This window comes from Asterias amurensis, chromosome 19 (assembly GCF_032118995.1).
Source record: "Asterias amurensis chromosome 19, ASM3211899v1".
NCBI classification, from domain to species: Eukaryota; Metazoa; Echinodermata; class Asteroidea; order Forcipulatida; family Asteriidae; genus Asterias; species Asterias amurensis.
In genome coordinates, this window is record NC_092666.1 from 12,649,906 (window position 1) to 12,674,478 (window position 24,573).

General features: G+C 40.2%; 1 protein-coding gene across 1 annotated transcript in view; it reads left to right on the forward strand.

Annotated features, from left to right (window-relative positions):
• Positions 1 to 288: 288 nt before the first annotated feature.
• LOC139951280 (multiple epidermal growth factor-like domains protein 8) overlaps positions 289 to 24,573 on the forward strand; it is a 55,095-nt gene continuing 30,810 nt past the window's right edge. The window contains 22 exon segments of the mRNA XM_071950084.1: positions 289 to 448; positions 1,266 to 1,458; positions 2,210 to 2,373; positions 3,812 to 4,033; positions 4,491 to 4,671; positions 5,559 to 5,653; positions 6,541 to 6,763; positions 7,783 to 7,972; positions 9,828 to 9,970; positions 11,240 to 11,383; positions 11,529 to 11,736; positions 12,341 to 12,419; positions 13,477 to 13,657; positions 14,642 to 14,811; positions 15,807 to 16,025; positions 16,755 to 16,958; positions 18,354 to 18,605; positions 19,527 to 19,636; positions 20,675 to 20,806; positions 21,673 to 21,777; positions 22,313 to 22,564; positions 23,834 to 23,991. Coding sequence (XP_071806185.1) covers positions 1,278 to 1,458; positions 2,210 to 2,373; positions 3,812 to 4,033; positions 4,491 to 4,671; positions 5,559 to 5,653; positions 6,541 to 6,763; positions 7,783 to 7,972; positions 9,828 to 9,970; positions 11,240 to 11,383; positions 11,529 to 11,736; positions 12,341 to 12,419; positions 13,477 to 13,657; positions 14,642 to 14,811; positions 15,807 to 16,025; positions 16,755 to 16,958; positions 18,354 to 18,605; positions 19,527 to 19,636; positions 20,675 to 20,806; positions 21,673 to 21,777; positions 22,313 to 22,564; positions 23,834 to 23,991 — 3,613 coding nt within the window. The 5' untranslated portion in view covers positions 289 to 448; positions 1,266 to 1,277.

The following is a 24,573-nucleotide window of genomic DNA, read 5'->3' on the forward strand; positions in this document are numbered from 1 at the left end:
TTGAAAGCAATCGCACAACATCGGTAAATAGTACTGTCCAAAGGCCAACACTTAAAAAAGTAAAGCATTTCACGGAATGATATTTCAAAGGTTTTCACCATTACCTTCTGTAATCCAAGTTATTTGCAAATCTGTGAACTTTTAATTTTTGTTCTCTTCAGAAAGTGTCTGCCCAAAAGCTATTCTGTTTTCCCAATAATAACAATGAGGGCGCCCTTGCATATTTTATGCAAATCTTTTAGGTCAACAAAAAAATCCCCATTTGCTGCTTCGCGATGAATAGGGGAACCTAAAGTAAAGGCTGGCGACGGACAAAAAGGGCAAGGGAATCGCAATTATCCCCTTATTTCTGGCTCATAATGGGAGAAATAATGGATTTTTGTGAAAGGAAAACAACTCTTTAACTAGAAGTAGTGAGTTTTGTGGAGTAATTGTTTATATTTTAGAGGTAAGTAGACGATATTTTGAGACGGTTTGTTGGGACGATTTCGATCTACAGTTACACAGCTGAGTCCGTGTGTTTGACTGTGATGTGTGAACGAACTTTGCAATTCAAAATGGCGACGTATACGGTATTATAAATATCAAATTAAAAACAAAATGAATTCCTTTTATTATCAAAATCGGTTAACGGTTCGATAATTAAAGTTAATCCTAAATGTATGGTTTACATAATTGATAAGTTTTTTCCCTCTGTGCGACCGTGAAAGTGTGATGATATTGACTAATTTCATTTTAATTTTAACAACGTACAATTACAAACATGATCAGCGATTTTGATCGATCGATGTCGGTCACTTCGTACCCAAGCCACTTCGTACCCAAGCCACTTCGTACCCAGGTCACTTCGTACCCAAATTGTTGTACCCAAGTCACTTCGTACCCAAGTCGTTTTGTACCCGAGTAACTTCGTATCTGATAGATAGAAGTGGCAGGCCTTCAATATTTTCTTTCATGACGACACTGATTATATTTCGCGGTAATTAAGAACGACTTGCAGGAAGATCAGAATAAATATTTCTCACTAACCTTTGATTTTGTAAAAAAAAACGTCCAGATGTTATTATTGCTGAATTAATGATCTTCACTTTGACGCGATTTTCTTGTGAAATAATTTTTCATTACAATTTAGTACAATAATTGAGTTTGATTTTGAGACCTTAGAATAACCAAAGTTTCAGTGTCTTTAAGGGCAAACCATGTAAAGGGACCGTACTTTTACTGACGTTCAAATCGCTCTTATTATTTATTTGTTTTGATTACAGTTTGTACATATAATGATGGGCAAAGTGAAACTCATGCCGGTGCTACTGCTGATCCTGTGTCATTTCTGGCATGAGGTGTCAGCAGCCGGATGCTCGGGTCTACGCAGGGTAATTCTGGACAGTCTTGAAGGAACAGTCACTGATGGAGAAGGATTTTACGAGGAAAATGCCCATTGTGAATGGCTTATACGAGGTGAGGAGAGCGTAGTTGAGATAATCAAAAGTTCCTTGATCCTCCTAATGGTTTGTTGACCGCAGGGTTATGAGACAGTGTTTGCTATAAGATGGGAAATTCCAGCGTATTTCACTATTTAGCTGGGAATTTTTGCTTACAAAAGTGCAAAATGCTTTCTCCACATTATTACTAGGCGTTATTCACTTACACAGCTACATGTAGCGCAGAGATTCTGTGCTTGCCCTACTAATCGTACGAGAAGCATAGAATTCGGCAGGAAGCAGAGCCATGAAGTTTGGCCCAGATCTGCCTAATTTGTATTACTTGTAAAAATCGAAAAACTAATTTTATGGAGACCTACATGTACATGCGTTTGATCTCCATTGTGTAGTGAATCAATTGAGAGCACTTTAAAAAACAGCATCTAAAATAATTTTCAAGAAAAAAAAACACAAAAAATCACCACCAGGGGGGACCAAGTTGTTCAAAGTCCTTGTACAGTTGTAGGAAATCGGTTTCTCTATGGTGTAGTTTGACTGGAAGCAAATGTTGCTTCGGCTGGTAACCCGGTTTCTGCTTGAGTTAAGGTTTCTTTTTCATGTCTTTGCTAAGCAGTTATTTCTGCTCACACGGTCTATTAAAAATAAGGTGAAATTTTTTTTGGAGGACTGTGTGAGTTTTCGGATTGAAACTGACAGATAAAATCGCAAATGATCTTTCAATAATTACTAATTCTGTACTTCGTGTTGATTCTTGATCTGACCTTTAGCCCCTGACCCCAACATGACAATCACTTTGACCTTCTCGGAGTTTGAGACGGAGTGTACATATGACTTCCTGACGATCTACGATGGAGATTCCTTTACCGGGACGGTGCTCGCAACTTTCAGCGGCAACTTACTACCGGCACCCATTGTAGCAAAAAGTGGAAACGTGAGTATTGATTCGTCCTAAACTTAAGTTCCCAGTCTGAGTTATATGTTCAAATTGTTTGTGGATTGCATTTTGTCGATGGTGTTTTAAGTAGTTGAGATTGATACGTACATTGTTCCTTAACCGGCACAGTGCTAGCAACATTCACAGCAACTTACTACCGGCACCCATTGTAGCAAAAAGTGGAAACATAAGTTTGGTTCGTCTTAAATTATGCAGTTCCCAGGCCTGTAGTCTGGTTTGAAAACGTGAGAACGGCCCTGGTCATTTGTGTAAATGTTGGACTCGCTTTTAACATACATGTAATTGAGGGGTCACACATATATGTTAAAGGCAGTGGACACTATTGGTAATTACTCAAAATAATTATTAGCATAAAACCTTTCTTGGTGACAAGTAATGGGGAGAGGTTGATGGTATAAAACATTGTGAGAAACAGCTCCCTCTGAAGTGCCATAGTTTTGGAGAGAGAAGTAATTTCCCACGAATTTGATTTCGAGACCTCAAGTTTAGAACTTGAGGTCTCGAAATCAACTATCTAAACGCACACAATGTAGTGTGAGAGGGGTGTTTTTTCTTTCATTATTATCTCGCAACTTTGATGACCGATTTAGCTCAAATTTTCACAGGTTTGTTATTTTATGCATGTTGAGATACATCAACTGTGAAGGCTAGTCTTTGACAATTACCAATAGTGTCCACTGCCTTTAAGCTTATGCTGCGTTTACAGATATATTTGTATCATGTAACCACCGTGAACCATTTCCCAGGAAAAAATTATTCATTCAATGTAAATGTTTCGAGTATAAAGAGATAGTTGATCTGAGCTGCAAAAAATAAATGCAAATTTTTAGATGTTTCCTCTAGAGACAATAACATTGAATTCAATTGAGGAAGTGGTTTTGGAAGGATAGCATCTATCATGACCCGTCAGCTTAGGTTCATGGTGGAATAACCCACTAATCAAGGATTGAAAACCAAAACAGGAAACATGTTTTTAAAAACAAACAAGTGAGGTTTTTTAACGTGGTTTTCGAACTGGGAAGTTGAAGTCACATTGGCTAAGGAACGATAAATTGAGTTCCATTACCATGATAAACACCTCTCTTAATGTTTATGCATGACGTCACAATTCTAACCCAAAACAAGGCCATAGGCGCAGCCACTGCAAGTGGTGGTGGACGTGCGTCTATGGCCTCATTTTGGTGAGAATTGTGACGCCATGCATGAATATTAAGAGAGGTGTGTAGGCGGCAAGTCCTAACAATGTACAAAGCTTGAGGTACATGTATGCTAGAACTGAAATAGACTATTGGAGAATTGTTTTCCTGATGAATAAATAATGAAAGCAATCGTTGTATGTGTATACATTTAAAATTAAAGAGAAAATAAGGTGAAAATTACTCTCATACATTCATCATTCTACTCTTTTTTCCAGATGTTAATACACTTGTACAGCGACACCAACTACCCTCTGAATGGTACAACAGCCACATATAAAATACAGAACTGTTCCAATGACTGCTCAGGGCATGGTGTGTGTCAGAACTACCGCTGTGTGTGTGATAATGCTTACGTAGGGGAGTCTTGCGAAAGGGAGTCGTGTCCTTTGGTGTGTGGCTACGCTCAGGATAGGGGTGACTGTGATTTCATGACGATGGTGAGTAAAGATTATCATCAACATCAACAAGAAATACTTGAAGATACTTTTGTTTGTGTTACCCTTCTACACTTAGCTCTACAAAAAAAGATACACCGACTTGAATTCAAGAAAATTGTTAAATCTTACTTGGTAACAGGCCATGGGAAGCTGTTGATAGTACATTGTGAGAAACGGCTACCTCTGACGTAATATAGTTTTTGAGAAAGAGGTAATTTCTCACTTAAATATTAAAATACTTCAGCTGAACCCTTTTTTAGGCATCTTGAAAGCACACAAGTTTGAGAAACAAGGGTGTTTTTTCGTTAATTATTCTTTTGCATTCTAAATCAAAATGTTCACAGATTTATTATTTTGTGCATATATGTTGGGATACACCAAGTGAGAATACTGGTCTTTGACAATTACCAAGCGTGTTCAGTGCCTTTAACAATTGAATGAATTTGTTTCATTCCAGGTGCAGAAATGCAGTTGTCGTAAAGGTTTCGTCGGGGAGGGGTGCAGCCTGTCCACTACTAACAACACAAACTGGGGCGATACGTTGCTCGTTTCTTCTGGGATTGGCACCGTCTTTGAGGGGAGGACGGGACACACCGCGGAGTATCACGACACCACCGACAGTCTCTGGGTCTTTGGAGGTTAGTAGATTGCTAGGAGGGGAATTTTCAGACTTTATCTGAGCTCAGAAATGTTTGTCATGTCTGCAAAAGTTGTTATTTTTTTTAAATATATAAAGGTTTACCTTTGTACATGTTTGCCGCACTTTCTTGGCATTTAAAAGTTGAATATGCTAATTTGGTAGGTGGTCTCGCTTGAGTGTGTTCTTTTTTTTGTGACAGGTTTTTTGAATTTTTTTTAGCTAATGTTTTATAGATGATATCACATGTTTACAAAAGAGCCTGGACTTCCTGCAGGCAGGATTTGTACACAGCCTAATGGAAGGAACCATAAAATCTTATATTTTATGGAGATTGCACTGTCTAATTCTTATCAACTTTTGATATAATGAAAGGGGGCACATCTCAAAACTTGTCCAGCTTTTACTTTCATAATTCTTTGATTTGTGTGGAAATTATGACACAAAATGTCAACTTTCCCATAGGACCTGTGTAGTATTGTGCCTGCCATAATACTGAAAGAATGTACAAGGTCACACTTATTGTAAACAAAGTTCACATGGTCTATATAATTTGCTATTATAGATTACTTGCTATTACATATATAGGCTGTCTATCGCTAAGCAGTAAGGCTTAAAGAGCAAACAAACAAAACAACTGGTGCAGGCTCAACTCGGTGGATCAAAAGAAGGTAGCTCATCAAACAGAATGATTTCCGGCACAGGCTCGCTCATGAGAGATGAGATCAATTCTGGCAGTGATTTGTACTTGTAAACACTTTGTTTTATTCTGTGGTTTATTCATTTACAAACATTTTGCTGTTGTTTTTTCTTTGGTTTTGTACACAAGTCTATACCGTACTTTTAACTGGTTAGTTCATAAATATTTGTTTGACCTCTGACCCTCAGGTTACGACCTCAACGGCGTACTGGGTGACCTTGTGAGGTTTAACTTCACCTCCAACCAATGGGAACAAGTGGCGCCTGCTTCTGCTATGCAGCCGGTAAGTCTTGAGGGGATTAAAGGATAAAACCATCTTAGTATTTCTTGATGATTTATATCATTTAAATTTGAATGTTGACTTAGTTATCACTATACTCAGTGTATTTTGCCTTGTGTTTGGTTTTGGACGTTGCACATAATATGCCTTTACGGAATCAGTGTATTATGTAACACCAATACTACTTTGTGATAGGTTTTGCAGAGTCTTTACCTAAGGGTAACAACAAGAAAGACTCTGCTCGGATCGAAAACACTCTGCTTGGATCGAAACATCAAGCCAGTAAAATGTTAGAGGTGTTAAATCTGCATCGGGGATACAGAATATTAATTTTGGTTTTTACCCATACACCGATGTGTGTTAGCACTGTATACTCAGTACTTTCCCAAGTCCTGTGAAAAAGCATACTTACTCGGGTGGGATTCAAACTCATGACCCTTGCAATTCTAGAGCAGTGTCTTACCAACTAGACTACCGAGGTTGCCCGGTAGCTAGAGGCAGTTTGAATCCTATGTTTTGGCAGCGGGTACCGCAACGATATAAGAGATGTTAAATTTGCATCGGGGATAAAGAATATTAATTTTGGTTTTTACCCATACACCGATGTGTGTTAGGACTGTATACTCAGTACTTTCCCAAGTCCTGTGAAAAAGCATACTTACTCGGGTGGGATTCAAACCCACGACCCTTGCAATTCTAGAGCAGTGTCTTACCAACTAGACTACCGAGGTTGCCCGGTAGCTAGAGGCAGTTAGAATGTCGATGTAAAATATGATGTAATAGGCAAATCAAAATAGACTAATCACTATGGCTGTCCTTGGATTTCGTGCATTGATGAAGTAATAATTCAAAATTGTTGTACCACAAATATTTTGACTATCCGACTCTAGACTGGTCGCTACGCCCACTCCATGGTTCTCTACGATGACGAGTTGGTTATCTTCGGGGGCATTCTAGCGAACGGCTCCCTCACCAACGAGCTCTGGTCATTCGACCTCCTCACCTTGATGTGGCACCTTCTGCCCGCAGGGAGTGATGCTCAGTCCACTCCGCCGGGGCTAGCGGATCACTCGGGGACCATCGTCAACTTCTCTCATCTGTTTGTTTTTGGTGGTAAGTTGTTGTAATTATATATTTTTTTTTACGATCTGAAGAGTAAGTTTGGTACCATTTAGAAGCAAGAATCTGCAAAAGTTTTGTTTTGTTGGTGAAGAGAATGATTGAATATTCTTAAAATGATTTTTGTTTTGAGAAAGGGGGGGGGAACATACGGAAATTGAAAATTAAGACGGCAGGATCAAAGAACTTACATAAAAACAGATGACAGTTTTAAAACATTGATAATGTTGAAATACTCCTGATTGAAGGTTACTCTGATGTGCAAATCAGTCTTGCAAAGCAAAGTGTGATGTCCCAATTTAAATCACACTCAACCATTAATTCTTTGTCCTTATGAAGAGACGAAAATAATGAATGATGAAGCTCCTTGAACTGTATTACCGAGTGACAGATATGAGTGTTATATAAGACGACACTAGAGAGGTTTCGCAAGCGTACGTACACAGATACAGATACTACATGTAATACGTTGACACTTTGTGTGTTCACGTGGCGCGTATCCGCGGCTATGGTATTTTGCATTCACGTTAGCAACGGATACGGGAGCTCATACACGTCGTGGAAAAACGGATACTATTTTGCAGACTTTTAGTTGTATTTGTCCCAGATCAAAAACATTTACCAAGGAATTGCTTTCACTGATATCATGCTTGATACAGATAGACATTGTTAGTCGTTTGCAAGCAAGACGATCAGAAAATGCAGTGTATAAAACACGGGGTCTCTATCGGTCACATTTGTCCAAAAAATACACTCATGATAAATATGCAAGCGCACGCAAGTGAAACATACTTTTAGTTTGCGAAACAAATTCCAACACGCGGCTGACGTGAACGGATATGGCTATCGTATCGGTGTCTGCTTCGCACGCTTGCGAAACCTCTCTACTATTAGTTACAAGATACAAGTTTAAAGTTTACCCCTGTTTGGCGGCCAATAATTTACCTTCGGGAACTATGAGTGCCATTTTCAACACATTTTCTTTAAAACTTATTATCTCTTGAATCTTGCAGGGCGGAGTCAGGGGTCCAACTTTGAAGATATCATCTACAAGTATGACCTTATCTTGAGGTCAGGTTGGGAGGTCATCAGCCCCCTTGGAGGTCGTGAAGCTGATGTTAGGGTCAGGGGTCACAGCACGGTGTTCCATCTGGATTCCAAATCGCTCATCGTATTTGGAGGTTTCCGACCAACTTCCTCAAGGTAGACAAATTTGTTGACGTCCGTAAAAAATTCTTATATCTGAATCTTTTAATTATCTGTTTATAGTAGTGTGTGTTTATTTCTCACTCCCATGCACAATGTTGATCGCAATACAAGCCTGTGTGTGGATTTGTTTTTTAAGTCCCTACCTGATGGCGTGGGGGTCCCCCCCCCCCCCCAACAACTTAAACTGAGCATTTCTTTTTTAAAGGATTGGGGTACTTTTTCAAAATGTCCATAGATTTTCATTAAACTTACAGGGTTTGAAGATAATGATAGTGGAAAGCTTCCTTTCAAATATTACTAACTGAGGTTGTGTAGTTTTTGAGAAATGAGTAAAACAAGTCACAAAATAATTTTCGTCTCAAAAAGACAAAAATTATTTTAGTATGTAAAATTCCATTAACCAGTTATGATATTATACCAAAACCATTGCATAACTGGTTAATTTGTTTTTACATGCTGAAACTGAGACGAAAATTATTTGTTATACTCATTTCTCAAAAAAACTACCTCAGTAAGTAAAATTTCAAGGGAAGCTTTCTACTATCATAATCTTCAAACTGTGTAAGTTTAATGTAAATCTGTGGACATTGTGTTTTTTGTTAGGAAAAATTACATAGACCCTTTAAATACATAGTAGATGGAAATTTGCATCAGGGATAAAAACATGTGTGTTATCACTGTATACTTTCCTGAGCTTGGTGAAAAAATCACAGGTATACTAATACAGTCGACTCCTGTTAATACGAGGTCCGCCGGACTAGCCCATTTTCCTTGTAATATCCGATCGCGGTAATATCAATGCACTATGCATGACAATGGCCGCACATGTACACAGATAAGGCTGCTGCAATGCAGTGGATAACTGTGTACATTGTGTGTGCATGTGCCACACAAACAATCACAAAATTGGGCAAATAAAACTGTTTTAATTGAGTTAGTTTAGTTTTAAAGTCAATTTGTAAAATCAATTTACATTTTACATGATTTAAAAAGTGTCTGAGATTTTAACTTGCTGTTCTTGTTTGGCGAAGTTTCGGAGCAAAACTTCGGTCGCAGCGCAGTCAACAGAGAGAATCTTGATTTTCATTGGTTACCACCGGTGTAATGCTAGATGTTTCCTTGCTAACGCGGAATACCAGGGAAACTTTGCTGTTGCATTAAATATTGATCGCGCAAATATTTTAGCTTTTAAGTTGCCGTGGGAGTTTTTCCTGCTGGAAATGCACATCAAGCACTTGTAAAACTCAATGGATCAGTATCTTTTCTGAAGATTTCTCATGAATTGTTGAATGCTGACTTGTTGGAATCTGCTTCGTTGTTTGAACCATGCAAGCCTCCTAATCCCACCATTGTCCGGAATTTGGAATTAACAACCTGCTCGCCTGACTCATAGTGCCACTTAGCACCTCTATTGATCGTCTTACAAGCCATAAATAAAGATTTTCAGGCTGTTTAAGGTATTTCCTTTGTTGTTGTTTTTATTATTCTCGTTACAAAAGGGTTGAAAACAATGTTTTGCTCGTAACGGGCCGACAAAATTACCTCGTTGTAACCGTGTTCTCGCTACTGCTGTGCTCGTATAAGCCGTATTTAAATGCATTGAAACACGCACGGGGCAGTTCGGGACCGGCAAAAAACCTCGTATTAACCGGAACCTCGTATTATGCGAGCTCGTAATAACGGGAGTCGACTGTACTCTGGTGGGTTTCGAACCCTTGACCGATGCAGTTCTAGAGCAGTGTCTTGCCAACTAAACATTTTTATCTTTTTTCTTATTAATCCTGTTATTTGCGCGAGTTGTGCTGTTAAACGTGTAATGAGTAAATAAATAAAATTCTTGTTTTTTTAGGTTCAGCGATCGCTCTGCAGACATTTATGCATTCCATGTTGAGAAGCGTTACTGGATGAAGTGGGCAGTGGAGGCGACTGGCGCCCCCATGGGACGCACCTTCCATAGCGCAAGCATCATCGGTAACTACATGGTGGTGTTCGGTAAGTCACTTTTGGGATTGCTCCTGTCTCTTTAAATTCAGGTTCAAGTTCAGGCTTCTATCTTTACCATTTGTACCTGTACAATGTAAGGGAAAAAACTAATTATAGAACTTAAACTCTAAACTTGAGGTCTTGGAAAATTACTTCTTTCTCGAAATTTACGGCACTTCAGAGGGAGCCGTTTCTCACAATGTTTTATACCATCAATCTCTCCCCATTACTTGTTACCAAGTGAGGTTTTATGCTGATTATTATTTTGAGTACCAATAGTGTCCAATCAATCAATCAATCAAACGTAATTTGTAAAGCGCCTAAATCAAAAGTTTGCTCAAAGGCGCTGAGGCACAGAAGAAATAAGTCATTGATGGTAGGCCTCCTGAAACAAGTGGGCTTTCAGAAGTGCCTTGAATGTGTTGAGTGATGTTGTGTCCCTGATGTGATTGGGAAGTTTATTCCAGAGTTTGGGTCCATACACCGAGAAGGCTCTATCGGCAAAAGTGATGTGACTTGTTCTTGGAACTACAAAGTATGGTGAACAGTAGCTGTTTGACCGAAGGAGTCTCCGTTCAGCACCAACTTGCAGAATGTCTATGATGTAATGAGGGGCTTGTTGATGTAAGGCCTTGAACATGAAAACGATGACCTTGAAGTCGATCCTTTGTTGGATTGGGAGCCAGTGAAGTGTGATCAGTTCCGGGGTGATAGAGTCGAACTTGCGTTTCTTTGTGATGAGTCTGGCAGCTGTTCGTTGCACGCTACATGTATTTAGCCTCCTTTTGAGTTTTTGGCTGATTCCAATCAGAAGACTGTTGCCTTTAAAGACACTGGACACTATTGGTAATTGTCAAAGACCAGTCTTCACACTTGCTGTATCTCAACACATGCATAAAATAACAAACCTGTGAAAATTTGCGAGATAATAATGAAAGAAAAAAACACCCTTGTCACATGAAGTTGTGTGCGTTCAGACATGTCAGACATGTCAGATGCTCGATTTCAAGACCTGAAGTTCTAAATCTGAGGTCTCGAAATCAAATTCGTGGAAAATTACTTCTTTCTTGAAAACTGCTCCACTTCAGAGGGAGCCATTTCTCACAATGTTTTATACTACCAACCTCTCCCCATTACTCGTTACCAAGTACGGTTTTATGCTAATAAATATTTTGAGTAATTACCAATAGTGTCCACTGCCTTTATGGTGTGTTGTTATTATTTACAAACATGTACCTCTATTGGTTAGTTGAGTTATGTGTCCTTTGCTTTCCACAGGTGGTAATGTTCATGAACATTATATCAGACCAGAAGAGCACTACCCATCCACGCATGAACGCTGTTACGACGACAAGATTGAACTTTTCCATCTCGGATGTCACAAATGGGTGAACTTTGACACAATAGCAAGCAGCTTCCAATGTAAGTTTCTTACCACCATAGCACTGACAGTATAACAAGCAATAATAAAAAATGTAATATTTATAATTTTGTGGCAACATTGACATGTCCTTTGAATTAAGAGTAAAGTTCAAGTCTCACTGATGTTTCTTATCTTACTTTGTAGCTTCTACAGACTCGCCACATGTACACACTACCAGTAGAGGGCGCTTTGGTCACGCCGCGGCAGTCCGGGACGGCAGCACGCTCTTGATTGTCGGAGGGTACAGTGGGGTAGTCTTGAGTGACCTCATAGCAGTCAAGATGCCCGGCACTGTGGCGGTTAACTCCAAAGTGGGCGGCTCGGTCCTTGACAACTGCTTGTTGCATTCTAGGTAAGTAGAAGGCGGGGAAGAGAGACGACAAGACACGGCTCAAGGCTGTGATTTGTTTTTTTCCTTCAGATTTGAGGTTTGCTTTTATCGATATCCTTTTGCGTTCAGATTTCCGTATAAAGTTTGTGTATACCTTTTGTGGATCAAGTGTTGGACATAACATGATCCCTACCTGCTGTGAATTAACATAGAAGTATATAGTTTACCTGTGGAATTTCTGCTTCTTTAAATGTCAAGGTTTTGAGAAAAAAGGTGAAAATCACAGAGCAATGTTCTCAGGAGGTCGCGTAAATCCGTTGTACATAATAATATAATTATCAAAGTCTTATATAGCGTAGGTATCTACCAAACAAGGTAATGAAGGCGCTGAGTATATACAAACTTTCTGAAAGATAGGTCATTGCAGTAATGGATTCTGAGACCCAAATAAGTAGTACTTCTATGGGTTTACAAGGTGCTAAACTAATTTTCATCTTACAAAAAGTACAGAACCTCAGCAAGTAATACTTGCACAAGTTTGTGAGCTTTTAGATGCCTTTATGGGACTTCTAGGTCTCCTCTTCAGTGACAAAACTGTTTATGTTCTGCCTTTCTGTTTGTGTAGTGAATCCACCTGCGTGAGTGATCCCAACTGTGGTTGGTGTGCAGATGACGATGCATGCCTGGGCTACTCAAGACAGAGCGTAAGTTTGCTTGGTTTTAAAGTTAAGAAACCCCTGACCCTACCACACCTTGCGTCGATTTGGGTCACAAAGAGTTAGGACTCGTCTTATCTCGAGTTAGAACGAGTAACTCGTCTTAACCAGTTAACTTAGGATTAATCTTAAGGTCGGCATGCGACAGTGCAGGGTTGGGACTCGTCCTAAGTCCTAAGATTAGTGTTAAGTTAGGAAGAGTTTTGTGAAATTGACGGCTTATACTTAGTGACATTATGAGTAATGCAGCCATGCATGCCATTCCACCATGCTAGGAGTGTTCACAGAGTTGCTCGTCATGGTAAAGAGATGGTCATGCTGGATAACTTCCCTTTAAATATTTTTGCTTGGAGTACATTAGTTTTTAAGAAATTAATTAGTAAAATAGTAAGTTGTGATCACTCGAGACCGGAACTTGATACTCATGTCCTTAATTAAGCAAGGCACACTGCTCTTTCCTTTGGATGGGAGGAAGCAGTTGGTCCAGTTTGCTGTGTACATGTGCATAGCACTTAAAAAAAACAGTTACACTTTGGATATATATTAACAATACATTTTCAAGTTGGTGGCATGCTTGGCTTGTGCATAAAGCACTCGCCTCTCACCAAGGTGACCCTGGTTGGGTACCCAGGCAGGGCCAAATGTGAGTTGAGTTGTGCTTGGTTCACTGCTGTGCCACGAGGGTTTTCCAGAACATCGGGTTTTCCTCCCTCGCAAAAAAAATCAAACACTTTCGATCTTGGCTGTGCTCCGTGGTCATAATAGGTTGATGTGGCTGGCAGCCAAAGGCGCCCTTGAATGCCAGCATGTGGAACATGTTGTAGCCGCGTACTTCGCAATCCAGCTCTCAGCTGCGAGTAAGGATGATTAGCCCCCCAAATTATTATAATTTAAGTTAAAACAAGTCAACAGATACAGCATCACTGAATGGGATAACACCCCCAACATTTATTATCTCCTACTACTATTAAATATAGATTCATAAATGTTATATTATTTTTCAAAAAATTAAAATATCTCTCTTTCTTTTGCTTCCCTGTAAAAGTCTTGCTCGAATGCCGATACTTTTGTCCTCGGAGACTGCCCAAGCATCTGCAGCAGCCTGGTTTCCTGCGAGTCCTGCATCATCTGGGGTCAAGGGGTCTCCGTCAATGACCCCTCGTGGTCAAGGGTCAATGAGCAGTGTGGCTGGTGCGTTCAGGAGAGACAGTGTTACCAACTTGGAGGTATGGAATAAATATAAAACTCAAACTTGATTTGAATTGACTGTTTGTAATTTGCATCGACAATAAAGAATCTTTTTTTTTTTTCCCATACACTGCTGTATGTTAATTAAGCCCCATCACAACGAGCTCATTCTTACTATGTTCTGAAAAAAAAAAATTGCCAAACGGACTTAAAGTGTGTAAAAACAGCTTTTTACAAACTTTATGGACCTGCTCGGATGGGTTTGATCCTGAATGGTGCTCCAGAACTTTGAGCCTGCTTAAAAACTTGCGCGGCCCTCCTGTCCTGCATTTAAACAGCAACATACTTTAAACGAGAAGAATAAACTTTGACTGGATTTTGACTGATTGCAAATTGCAAATGTTGCCAACTTTGCAGTCCAAGCATTATACTTAACTTCAAAGATATCTTCCCAGATTGTTTTTTCCACACTTCAACTTTTCACACTGTGCACTTACAGGTTAAGTACTGTGTTGTAACCAATACAAATGCATTAAGAAGAGGGTTACTTTAATCAGACAAAGTCTGAAAATTTGGCCGAATCAATCAGCCAAATTGCTGCTTGAAGGGAAGGTACACGTTTGGTAATTACTCAAAAAAAATATTAACTTAAAAAAATGACTTGTTAATGAGCATTGGAGAGCTGTTGATAGTGTAAAACAGTGTGAGAAACGACTCCCTCTGAAGTAGCATATATTTTGACAGAGAGGTAATTTCTCACTAAAATAATAAAAGACTTCTAGCCAGAAGTCTTTTATTTTTATCTGAAAGCACACAAATTCGTCCAACAAGGGTGTTTTTTCTCTCATCAGTTTCTAGCAACTTTGATGACCAATTTAGCTCAAATTTTATGCTTGTGTTAGGATATGACAAGAGAGAAGACTGGTCTTTGACAATTTCCAAACGTGTATCTTCCCTTTAAGTTAAACTAATTAGGTTTTTCAATTCCTGATTGTCCTTTATACTTCATCTTGATTTTCTAGAACCAGGTGGATTCTGTGGGGACCAGTCATCCTACACCGGTTACCCTGGATGGTGGGGAGTTAACGGTACATACCTGACGGAGTTCTCAGAGTGTAGAATACAGGATCATCCTCCAGGCGTCACATGGATTAAGTATAGACACCCTCAGAACATCTCACAGCCTGACGAGGTGAGACAGTGTTTTTATCATCTTAATTGTCCACCAGAAAGCTTAGAATCCTTTTTAGAATTGGGGCTAAATTTTATAGCTCTGCCTACCGCTAAATAGACCAATCCACTGAGCTCCGCCCCATTGCATAGTGACTAATCACAATGCAACGAAGGTCCGCAGATAAGGTCCGACATGCGTGTGCGCACACGGCAGAGTTGCGCAGAAAAGCATTTGGGAGCCCCACGTGTTCTTGCTCACAAGAGCATCGTGGGGGAGCCTACTGGATTGGTCTATTAAGCGCTTACGATCACCATTCTTCGCATGCTGTGTAGGGCAACATTCCGTGCCCACAGCGCCCTGTAAAGTGTTCAGAAGCGATCTAATAGCCATCTTGCACCAGTGTATCTGACATGGGTGGCTGCGAATCGCACCGCAATATTAGTCTTGTTTATGAAAGAGGGGTCTTGTACGGACTTAAGTTCATGCGGTAAAACTCAAATGGGGAAAGCCTCGCAATCCGGTAGGGATCGAAAGCATGTTCTATCTGGCAAGGTCTGTAGCAGGATTCGAACCGGGGTCCACAGGAGTGAACAGCAGAAGTGAACAGCAGGGAAGAAACCCTAGTGAACCTAAAACATTATATTGATAACATAAATGTCCTGCTGAAAGGCAGTGGACAGTAGTTGGTGGAGTTGTTGATAGTATAAAACATTGTGAGAACAGTAATGTAATTTTCTAGAAAGAAGTAATTTTCCATGAATTTGATTTCAATATTTGACCTTAATATCTAATTCTGAATTCTTAAATCAAACATCTGAAAGCACACAACTTTGAAGACGAGGGTATTTTTTCTTTTATTATTATCTCGCAACTTCGACGACCAATTTAGCTCAACTTTTCACAGATTTGTTATGTTGTGTTGATATACATCAAGTGAGAAGAATGGTCTTTGACAATTACCAATTGTGTACAGTGTCTTTAATGCGTTTGTATTTGGTAACTACTCACTCCAGGTGACTATCAAAGAAAAAGCCGACAACACTTTCACATTCTACTACGCTGCTACCAGAGAGGAGAAATCCAATGGTGGAGAGTTTATCGCAGAGTACAAGGGGTTCTTGCGTCCCAACGGTGTGGCGCCCCCAACGGGCGCCGATCTACAGGTGTGGATGGTCAGCTCTTATTCCATTTCAACGCTTTACCTCAACAAGGATGACAGCCAAGACAGTGCGGTGAGATTAATCTAAGATTAGAAGATGCTTATACTTAAAGGGAAGGTACACATTTGGTAATTACTCAAAACAAATATTAACTTAAAAACTGACTTGGTAACGAGCATTGGAGAGCTGATGATAAAACATTGTGGGAAACGACTCCCTCTGAAGACTGTCTTTTATTTCTATCTGAAAGCACACAAATTCGTTCAACAAGGGTGTTTTTTCTTTCATCATTTTCTCGCAACTTCGATGACCGATTGAGCCCAAATTTTCACAGGCTTGTTATTTTATGCTTATGATATGGTACACCAAGTGAGAAGACTGGTCTTTGACAATAACCAAACGTGTTCAGTGCCTTTAAGGCGGGGATACCCTTTGGTAATCACTTGCAATATTTGTGATAATTGATACTTACATGTATTTTGGTAACAAGCACTGACAATATGGACAATTTGTCTTGCGATGAATTTTTGTGCAATGCTGTGTGAAATTCAGCCCAGAACATTCAGCGCTCTTGTGTTTTCTTATTGAAAAGAACAAGACACTGCTCTGGAATTGCAAAGGTCGTTTGTTCGAAACCCACCCAAGTAATATGCCTGTCATATTTTCACTGAGCTGGGGGAAGTACTGAGTATAAAGTGCTAACGCACATCAGTGTATAGGGGTACCAAAATTAATATTAGTTATCCCAATGCAAATGTCTATCTAGTAAACAAACACACGTTATTTGTTTGAATCAACCAGGAGAAAGTTGCATATTATTCGTTGGCCAGTGAGAGGCAGACGGAAGCGGAACGAGATGACGGTTCTCCGATCATCCCGGATGCTTCTCCTACCGCCTCCTACTACTTCCTCCAAGAACAGAAGCAGGTCATCAGTAATAACTTGGTTCGCTCGGTCATGAACCTCAACTGGAATGGCAATCTCCAAGAAGGTATCAACTCACAGGTAAAGATGGTCAAGACATTTTTTTGTTATGCATTTAAGTCACCAGACACACAAGGCCTAAAGGCCTCTTCAAGGTGTGGGCTTTAGTTAATTTTGTTCAGAGGTCGTTGCCACCTACTCCTAGGGCTGAAACAGGGTTACCCCTTTACAGTCAATATGGATGTAGGCTTGGGTAGCACAAAGCACTACCTCCCCAACTTTACGTAGCAAGTATCACGACTGTGATTCAAACCCATACTCTGCTGATCATCACCAGAGCTTAAATCCGGGGCTCTTAACCACTCGGCCATGACACGCCACACGCTGTTAATTTGTTAATTTGTTAATTCTCAGCTTTCTAGCACTTAATCCACAGGTGTCTCAATATGCCTCAGGGCCATGTCAAGATGGATCCAGGATGGGTAGTCTGAAAGAAAAATCTTGAAATAATTTGCACTTGGATGGAGCAATGGAGAGCTGTTGATATTATAAAATATTGTTAGAAACAGCTCCCTCTGAAGTATCAAATTTTTTGAGAAAGAGTTAATTGCTCACTCAAATATTTAAAGACTTGAGGCCTGAAGCCATTTATTATGCATCTGAGTGCACACAAGTTTGTGCAACAAGGGTGTTTTTTCTGTCATCATTTTCTGCAACTTTGTTGACCAATAGAGTCCAAATTTTCAAAGATTTTTTATTTAATGCATATGTTGTACCCGACTTGTGCCTTTGAGGACAGAAGTTCCACAACCGGGACTCAATCACACACTTTGCAGATCATAATAATAAAATAATATTGAGTTTTGATATAGTGCTTTTTCACTCCCTACGGGTGTGAAAAGCGCTTCAAGATATTACCCCTGGTCACTGGGCCTTAATTCACTCCTTAAACCATCTCAGCTCCCTGCGGAGTATACAGCCGTGTGCAACAAATGCGCTACTCGGCTAAATCAATCACAAGAACCATCTCTGCCCTCACAGGTACCCATTTATCCCTGGGTGGAGATCATGGCGTGTCATGGTCGAGCGGTTAAGAGCACCGGATCCAAGCACTGGTGTTTTATCAGCAGAGTGTGGGTTCGAATCCTGGTCGTGAAACTTGCTACATAACATTGGAGAGGTAGTGCTTTCTGCTCTACCGGCTAGGCTTTGAATTGATGATACCCAAGTACATACCATATGGACTGTAAGGGGGTATTCCTGTTTCAGCCCTAGGAGTAGGTGGCAACGGCCTCTGGAAAAAACAATTGTAGCCCACACCTTGAAGTGGCCTTCAGGCCTTGTGTGTCTGGCATTAAAATATAAATAAATAAAAATCACCAGAGCTTGAGTCCGGTGCCCTAGTAATGTAGGGTTCAAAAGATGTAGTCATTGCATTGAAAATAAAATGGTATTTTTTTAAAAATTTTTTTCCAGCCATTCACCAAAGAGTTCCTGCAGCCCTTTTTCTCATCATCCTGCACCGAGTATTCAACGTGCTCAGGCTGCCTGACGGATAATTCCTGCGGCTGGTGCCCGACCAGTCAGACCTGTGAGCTTAGGGACGGACCGATGGTATCCGTGGATCGTTGCGGCACGGCGGTAGGGATTACCACACATCATCTAATCCTTCAGTGGGATCAGTGCTTGGATTGCGGGCTTTATGTGGACTGCCTGACCTGTATTGAGGTAAGTTGTGAGTCTTGGGGGGGGGGGGTGGGTCATTCAGACACGGTAATAAAGTCGGTTTAAAGGCAGTATAACTCATTCAGGTTTAACTTTGTGTGTCTGAATGCTCTTGAAACTTAACCGAATCGAGTTGAACTCGAATGAGTTAAAACGGTTGGCGAGGGTGGTTTAACGCTAAACCTTTTCGGGTTTATCTTCTAGCCCTGTGCGTGGACAGAATAAAAAGAAGACCCTATCTGGTTTAACTCTCAACAGAGGACCCATTGACCTCCGTAATCATTACATAAACACGTTGACCAATGAACAGGACAATAAACCGGATGTTAGAGTAACAGGGTCGCGTTTGTTTTGATCTCTTAAAACCAAAGATAAACCATATTGGGTTTAACTCAGTGCTGTCTGAAAGCAAGGGGAACAATTTTTTACGACCACCTCAAAAGTAAAACTGGTTCGGGTCTAACTTAGTACGCTGTTTAATAAGGGTTGGTCTGTTGGTAAAAACCCGAGCGACTATTTAATTTGAGTGTTTTTCCCCGTGTTGTTGTCGACTCACGTCGATGACTTAGACTCGAGTCATACTTGAGTCTCCAATTGTACTGACTTGCTACTTGACAAGACTTGGGGGGGAAAATTACTACATGTATGCAGCTTTTTATGCTATTGTTTTGTTTGTTTTCTTATTTAAGATGGCCTTGAGGTTTCATCGGGCTCTACCTACGACATTTTATATAGGCTACTGCTTCACTATTTAAAAAAAAATGTTTTTATACATAAATAATTTCCCCCCTAGAACCAATTATTTTGATGTGTGAATTTTGCAATTGTGTAATACTTTCTTCTTTTTAAATCTTGTATTCTCTGCATGTTTTCCTGTTATTCGACCTTTGGATAACTGTTGTGTTTATTGGAATTCTATTCCAGAATCCATTGTGCGAGTGGCTGTTATCAGGAGATGATGCAATCTGCACCAGACGAGGGCGCTTTGCGAATAGCGTCGTCAATGCAAGTCAGTGCACCCTAAAATGCCACGAGTGAGTAAAGCCTCCTACTTGGTTGGGCTTCTGTTACTGTTAAGAATAGATGCACTATGCTTTACTTTAAATATGATATCAGTATACAGTCAACCCTCCTACAGTTTGCCCATTCAATATCGTCCACGTAAATTTGAATAACAGATAAGCTTAGCCAGTCAGCATTATGAAATCATATTGTTAAAGGGAAGGTACACGGTTGGGAATTACTCAAAATAAATATTAGCGTACAACTGACTTGGTAACAAGCATTGGAGAGCTGTTGATAGTATAAAACATTGTGAGAAATGGCTCCCTCTAAAGTAATACAGATTTTGAAATAGAGGTAGTTTCTCACTTAAATAATAAAAGACTTCTAGCTAGAAGTCTTTAATTCCTATCTGAAAGCACACAAATTCGTCCAACAAGGGTGTTTTTTCTTTCATCATGTTCTCCCAACTCCGACGACCAATTGAGCTCCAATTTTTACAGGTTTGTTAAATGCATATGTTGAGATACACCAAGTGAAAACACAGGTCTTTGACATTTACCAATAGTGTACCTTCCCTTTAATGCATAGATCTACACAGTTCGTGTTCAACCCACCTACAGTTTAGCCATTCAATATCATCAAACCTTAAATATGATATCAGTATACAATCAACCCTCCTACAGTGTGACCATTCAATATCATCCACCGTAATTTTGGAGAATAGACTAACTTAGCCAGTCTGCATTATGATATCACATTGTTAATGCATACATGTAGATCTACACAGTACATATTCAACTCACCTACAGTTTAACCATTCAATATCATCCAACTTGATTTAAAATGTCAGATGAACTAAGCCAGCCAGCATTATGATATTGCATTTTTAATGAATTGTACAAAGTCTCAACCCTCCTACTGTCTGACCATTCAACATCATCCAACATTATTGTGAACAACAGTGAACTGAAGCCGGCCTGCAATATGGTATCATGTGGTGAATGCACCTATAATTTTTTTTAAAACACCCCTGTACTTATCAATGGTTTATTCCACTTTGTGCACAGGTACACTAATTGTGAGGACTGTTCCAAACGCACAAAGGAGTGTGCCTGGTGTGAGGTGACCAAGACTTGTTTCTCCTTTGGTACCTTCATCACATCGTTCACGTACGGCCAATGTCCGAACTGGTTTGACTTGTAAGTAAATATATCTTGCCTCACCCCTGATTATGGTCCAAATCTCCCTTTGTTTGACTTGGTGCACTATTAAAAAATGACCCACCCCGAGTCTCATTGTTGGCAGCTCTGATAAAATGCAATGGTTTTGCTTTGGGGTAGAGAATAATTTTGGTGGGGTTTTACCAAAGATTTTTTATATTTTTCTAAATTTTGGAAACCTGAAACACTACATTTGTATTCAGCCAGAATTCTCTAAAAGAGAGCATTCAAGTTTCTCACTGAAATAGTCATGCATGAAATGTTTGCATGTATCATCATCATTCGGCATAGACTTGCGTCCGTGGCCGCCTCTTCCTCAGGTTGTAATGGTGGCACACTCCTGGAGTTGCCGCCATCACCTGGTGTCTTTCAATCGCTGCTCGTCTCAGTTCTTCGACGCTTCTTTCACTCCACTGTGTGACGTTGTCTATCCAGCGCAGCTTAGGGCGGCCTCTGCCTCGAATTGTTCCTGTAGGCAGACCATCTATAGCTGCGCTGGGTAGGCCTCCCTGTCTCATCACATGAGCGCACCATTTCGCCTTCCGCTCTAAGACCTCGTCACTCGTGAGACACCACCGTCCACCAATCAGTTCAGCCAGCCTTTCATTTTTGCATGCATGGTGTCCAATTTCAAAACGGGAAGCCCTTTAAGCCCGATTCATTCTGAATGCGAATGCGAACACGTTAGATGTCACAAGTTCGCAAAAAATAATTCGCAAAAGACATCCAAACTCGCTTTGTATTTGCATTCGCAGGGAGTATGAGCCGGGCTTAATACTACAGTATCCATTTATATTGAGTGTTAATCATGCTGTTTATTCCATGTTTTGTCTGTCTTTTTTTAGAAATAAGGAGTGTCCATCGTGCTCTGCCTTCACAGACTGTCAGAGCTGCCTGGCTAACTTCAGATGTGGCTGGTGTGGTAACCGTGACAACCCCACCCTGGGAAAGTAAGTATCACAAACCATCCCCACCCTTAGGGGGATATTGTCACTGTTTATATTTCTTTTCCTGTAGGTTTCAGAAAAATAAAAGTGTAGATGTGTTGATAAAACTTTCCTGATTTTGTCAGTATGACCGTAGTGGACTGTGTTGAGACATCTAACTTTACTATTGGTGTTTGAGTTGGCGTCTTTCCTCACCTTCAACCTCTAGAACCCTGGTTTGATTCACGCCGGGGCACTAAGTGGACTATGGTTTTCAGTCCCTACCTGACTGCATGGGTTTTCCCTGGAATAATTCTCTGGGGTTTTCCCTCCCACATCTAAAACTGAAACTTCCGTCCTTGTCTTCTCTTCATTGGGGTTCTTGGCTAGTGCAGTGATTAAGTTCACTTTATAAGAGTCCTTGGCTGCGCAACCAAAATCTTGAAAAATAAATATTGGCGGTTATGATCATTGTTAGCTCTTTGTGAAATCAGGCCGGTCTCTTTTTGCCTGTGTTGTAGTTTTTTTTTGTAATTGCGTCATTTCTCTCATTCACCAGTTGTCAAGAGGGGAACTTTGGAGGTCCCATCTCGAACCAGTCGTGCAATGCCTTTGTGGCCGACCAGTACAGCAACATCACTGTTGCGGATCCAGCTGATTGGTCGTATGAGTTCTGCCCGGACGTTCAAGAATGCCTGCTGGGATTAGACAACTGTCACCCCAACGCAACGTGTAACAACACGCAGACCGGGTTTGAGTGCACGTGCAACCGGGGCTTCAAAGGCGATGGGCGAGACGAGTGTGTTAAAACGTGAGTAAATTCATGCGGAAAGGCCAGTCCCGAAGGAGTGGTTTAAAGGCAGTGGACATTATTGGTAATTACTCAAAATAATTATTGGCATAAAACCTTACTTGGTAACGAGTAATGGGAGCTGTTGATAGTATAAAACACTGTGGGAAACGACTCCCTTTTGAAGTGACGTGGTTTTTGAGAAAGATGTAATTTTCCACGAATTTCGAGACTTCAGGATTAGAACTTGAGGTCTCGAAATTAAGCATCTGAAAGCACACAACTTTGTGTTACAAGTGTGTTTTTTCTGTCATTATATCTCGCAACTTTGGTAACCAATTGAGCTCAAATTTTTACAGGTTTGTTATTTTGTGCATATGTTGAGATAAACCAAGTGAGAAGACTGGTCTTTGACAATTACCAATAGTGTCCAGTCTTTTAACCTGATTATAAAAGGAGCAAGAGGAAGGGATCACATCAGTTAACAAGTATGTGTTGGCTTAAGAAAGTGGACTTGGTGTTTATTCTCTCACTCCTCACATAAAAAAGAGCAGCAAAGAGAACCCTTGGTTGGAGTTGCATATCCCTATGCTGGGTGCCTTAACCAATTAGAAGGCGGTGACCATGGTACTTGGATCACAGCCAGCCAATCAGCTACTGGATGCCACATCGACAGTTGCCACATGTCCACTATTTCTGCAGAATGGGAACTTGTATTTTTTTGTTGGGTGGTATTTTCTTACTCTCTATGTAATCTCTGGGAGGGGCACTACAATACTAATTAAAAGGGTCTATGTACTTGTTGTAGGACAAAAAACACAATGTCCACAGATTTACATTAAACTTACACAGTTTGAAGATAATGATAATAGAAAGCTTCCCTGAAAATATTACTTGCTGAGGTGCGGTAGTTTTTGAGAAATGAGTAAAACAATGTCATGAAAATAATTTTTGTCTCAGTGATCATGAGACGAAAATTATTTTAGCATCTAAAAATATATTTTCATGACATTGTTTTACTCATTTCTCAAAAACTACAGCACCTCAGCAACTAATATTTTAAGGTACTCTTTCTACTATCATCATCTTCAAACGGTGTAAGTTTGATGCAAATTTGTGGACCTTGTGTTTTGTGTTACAAAAAGTACCGAAATCCTTTAAAAGAAATGCAACGCTTATTATGGTATAGAACATTTTGTAAATTACCATTACCCCTGGGAACGAGGTTGGCCCAGTGAAACCTTTTTAATCTAGCGCCCAACCTTCCTTTTCCCTTCCCATGCATATTAGCTGCTTCCATGAGTGCATCAATGGCCAGTGCAGTGAGGCGCCAGACTACATGTGTGTTTGTGACACTGGCTGGACTGGGGACAACTGTAGCATCAACTGTGGATGTAATAATCACAGTAATTGCTCTACGGGGATCGGGATCTGTGACTCCTGTGAACGTAAGTAATAACTGAAGAACCCAAATATGCTTAGCGCGGACAAATCTTGCTAAGCAGAAATAGATTATTGCTCAAAAACAAAGATATTTGCCAAACAGTTTTCAGAATTGGAAAGAGGACTCTTGAGGGTGCTGTTGTGACCTACTTTTGGGGGGTGTCATTTGTATAAAGAAAAAACTACAAAGAATTAATAGGATCAATTTATTACTTTAATAATTGGTGCATGAAAGATACAAGTATAAATAAATAATAATAATAAATAACAATATTGAAGTCTTATAGACGATGTGACCTATGTTTACATTCAAACCGCCCTCTGTTGAAAAAACACTGTTTACGTCATGTTTCGCCGGGCAAAAAGACATGTAGTCATAGTAAGATTGCATACACTTTCTAGCTGGCTGCCAAAACATGAAGGTTTTGCCCGGCGGTATACGCGCAAATCATGGTATGGTTTTCGTGTGACGTCAGAGGTCACGTTGTCTATACAGTGCACGCATCTACCAACAAGTAGTGCGAGGCAACTCAGTCAGATAAAGTTTGGATGCTAGGTATTTTAACATAATGTTCAATTAAGGAAAT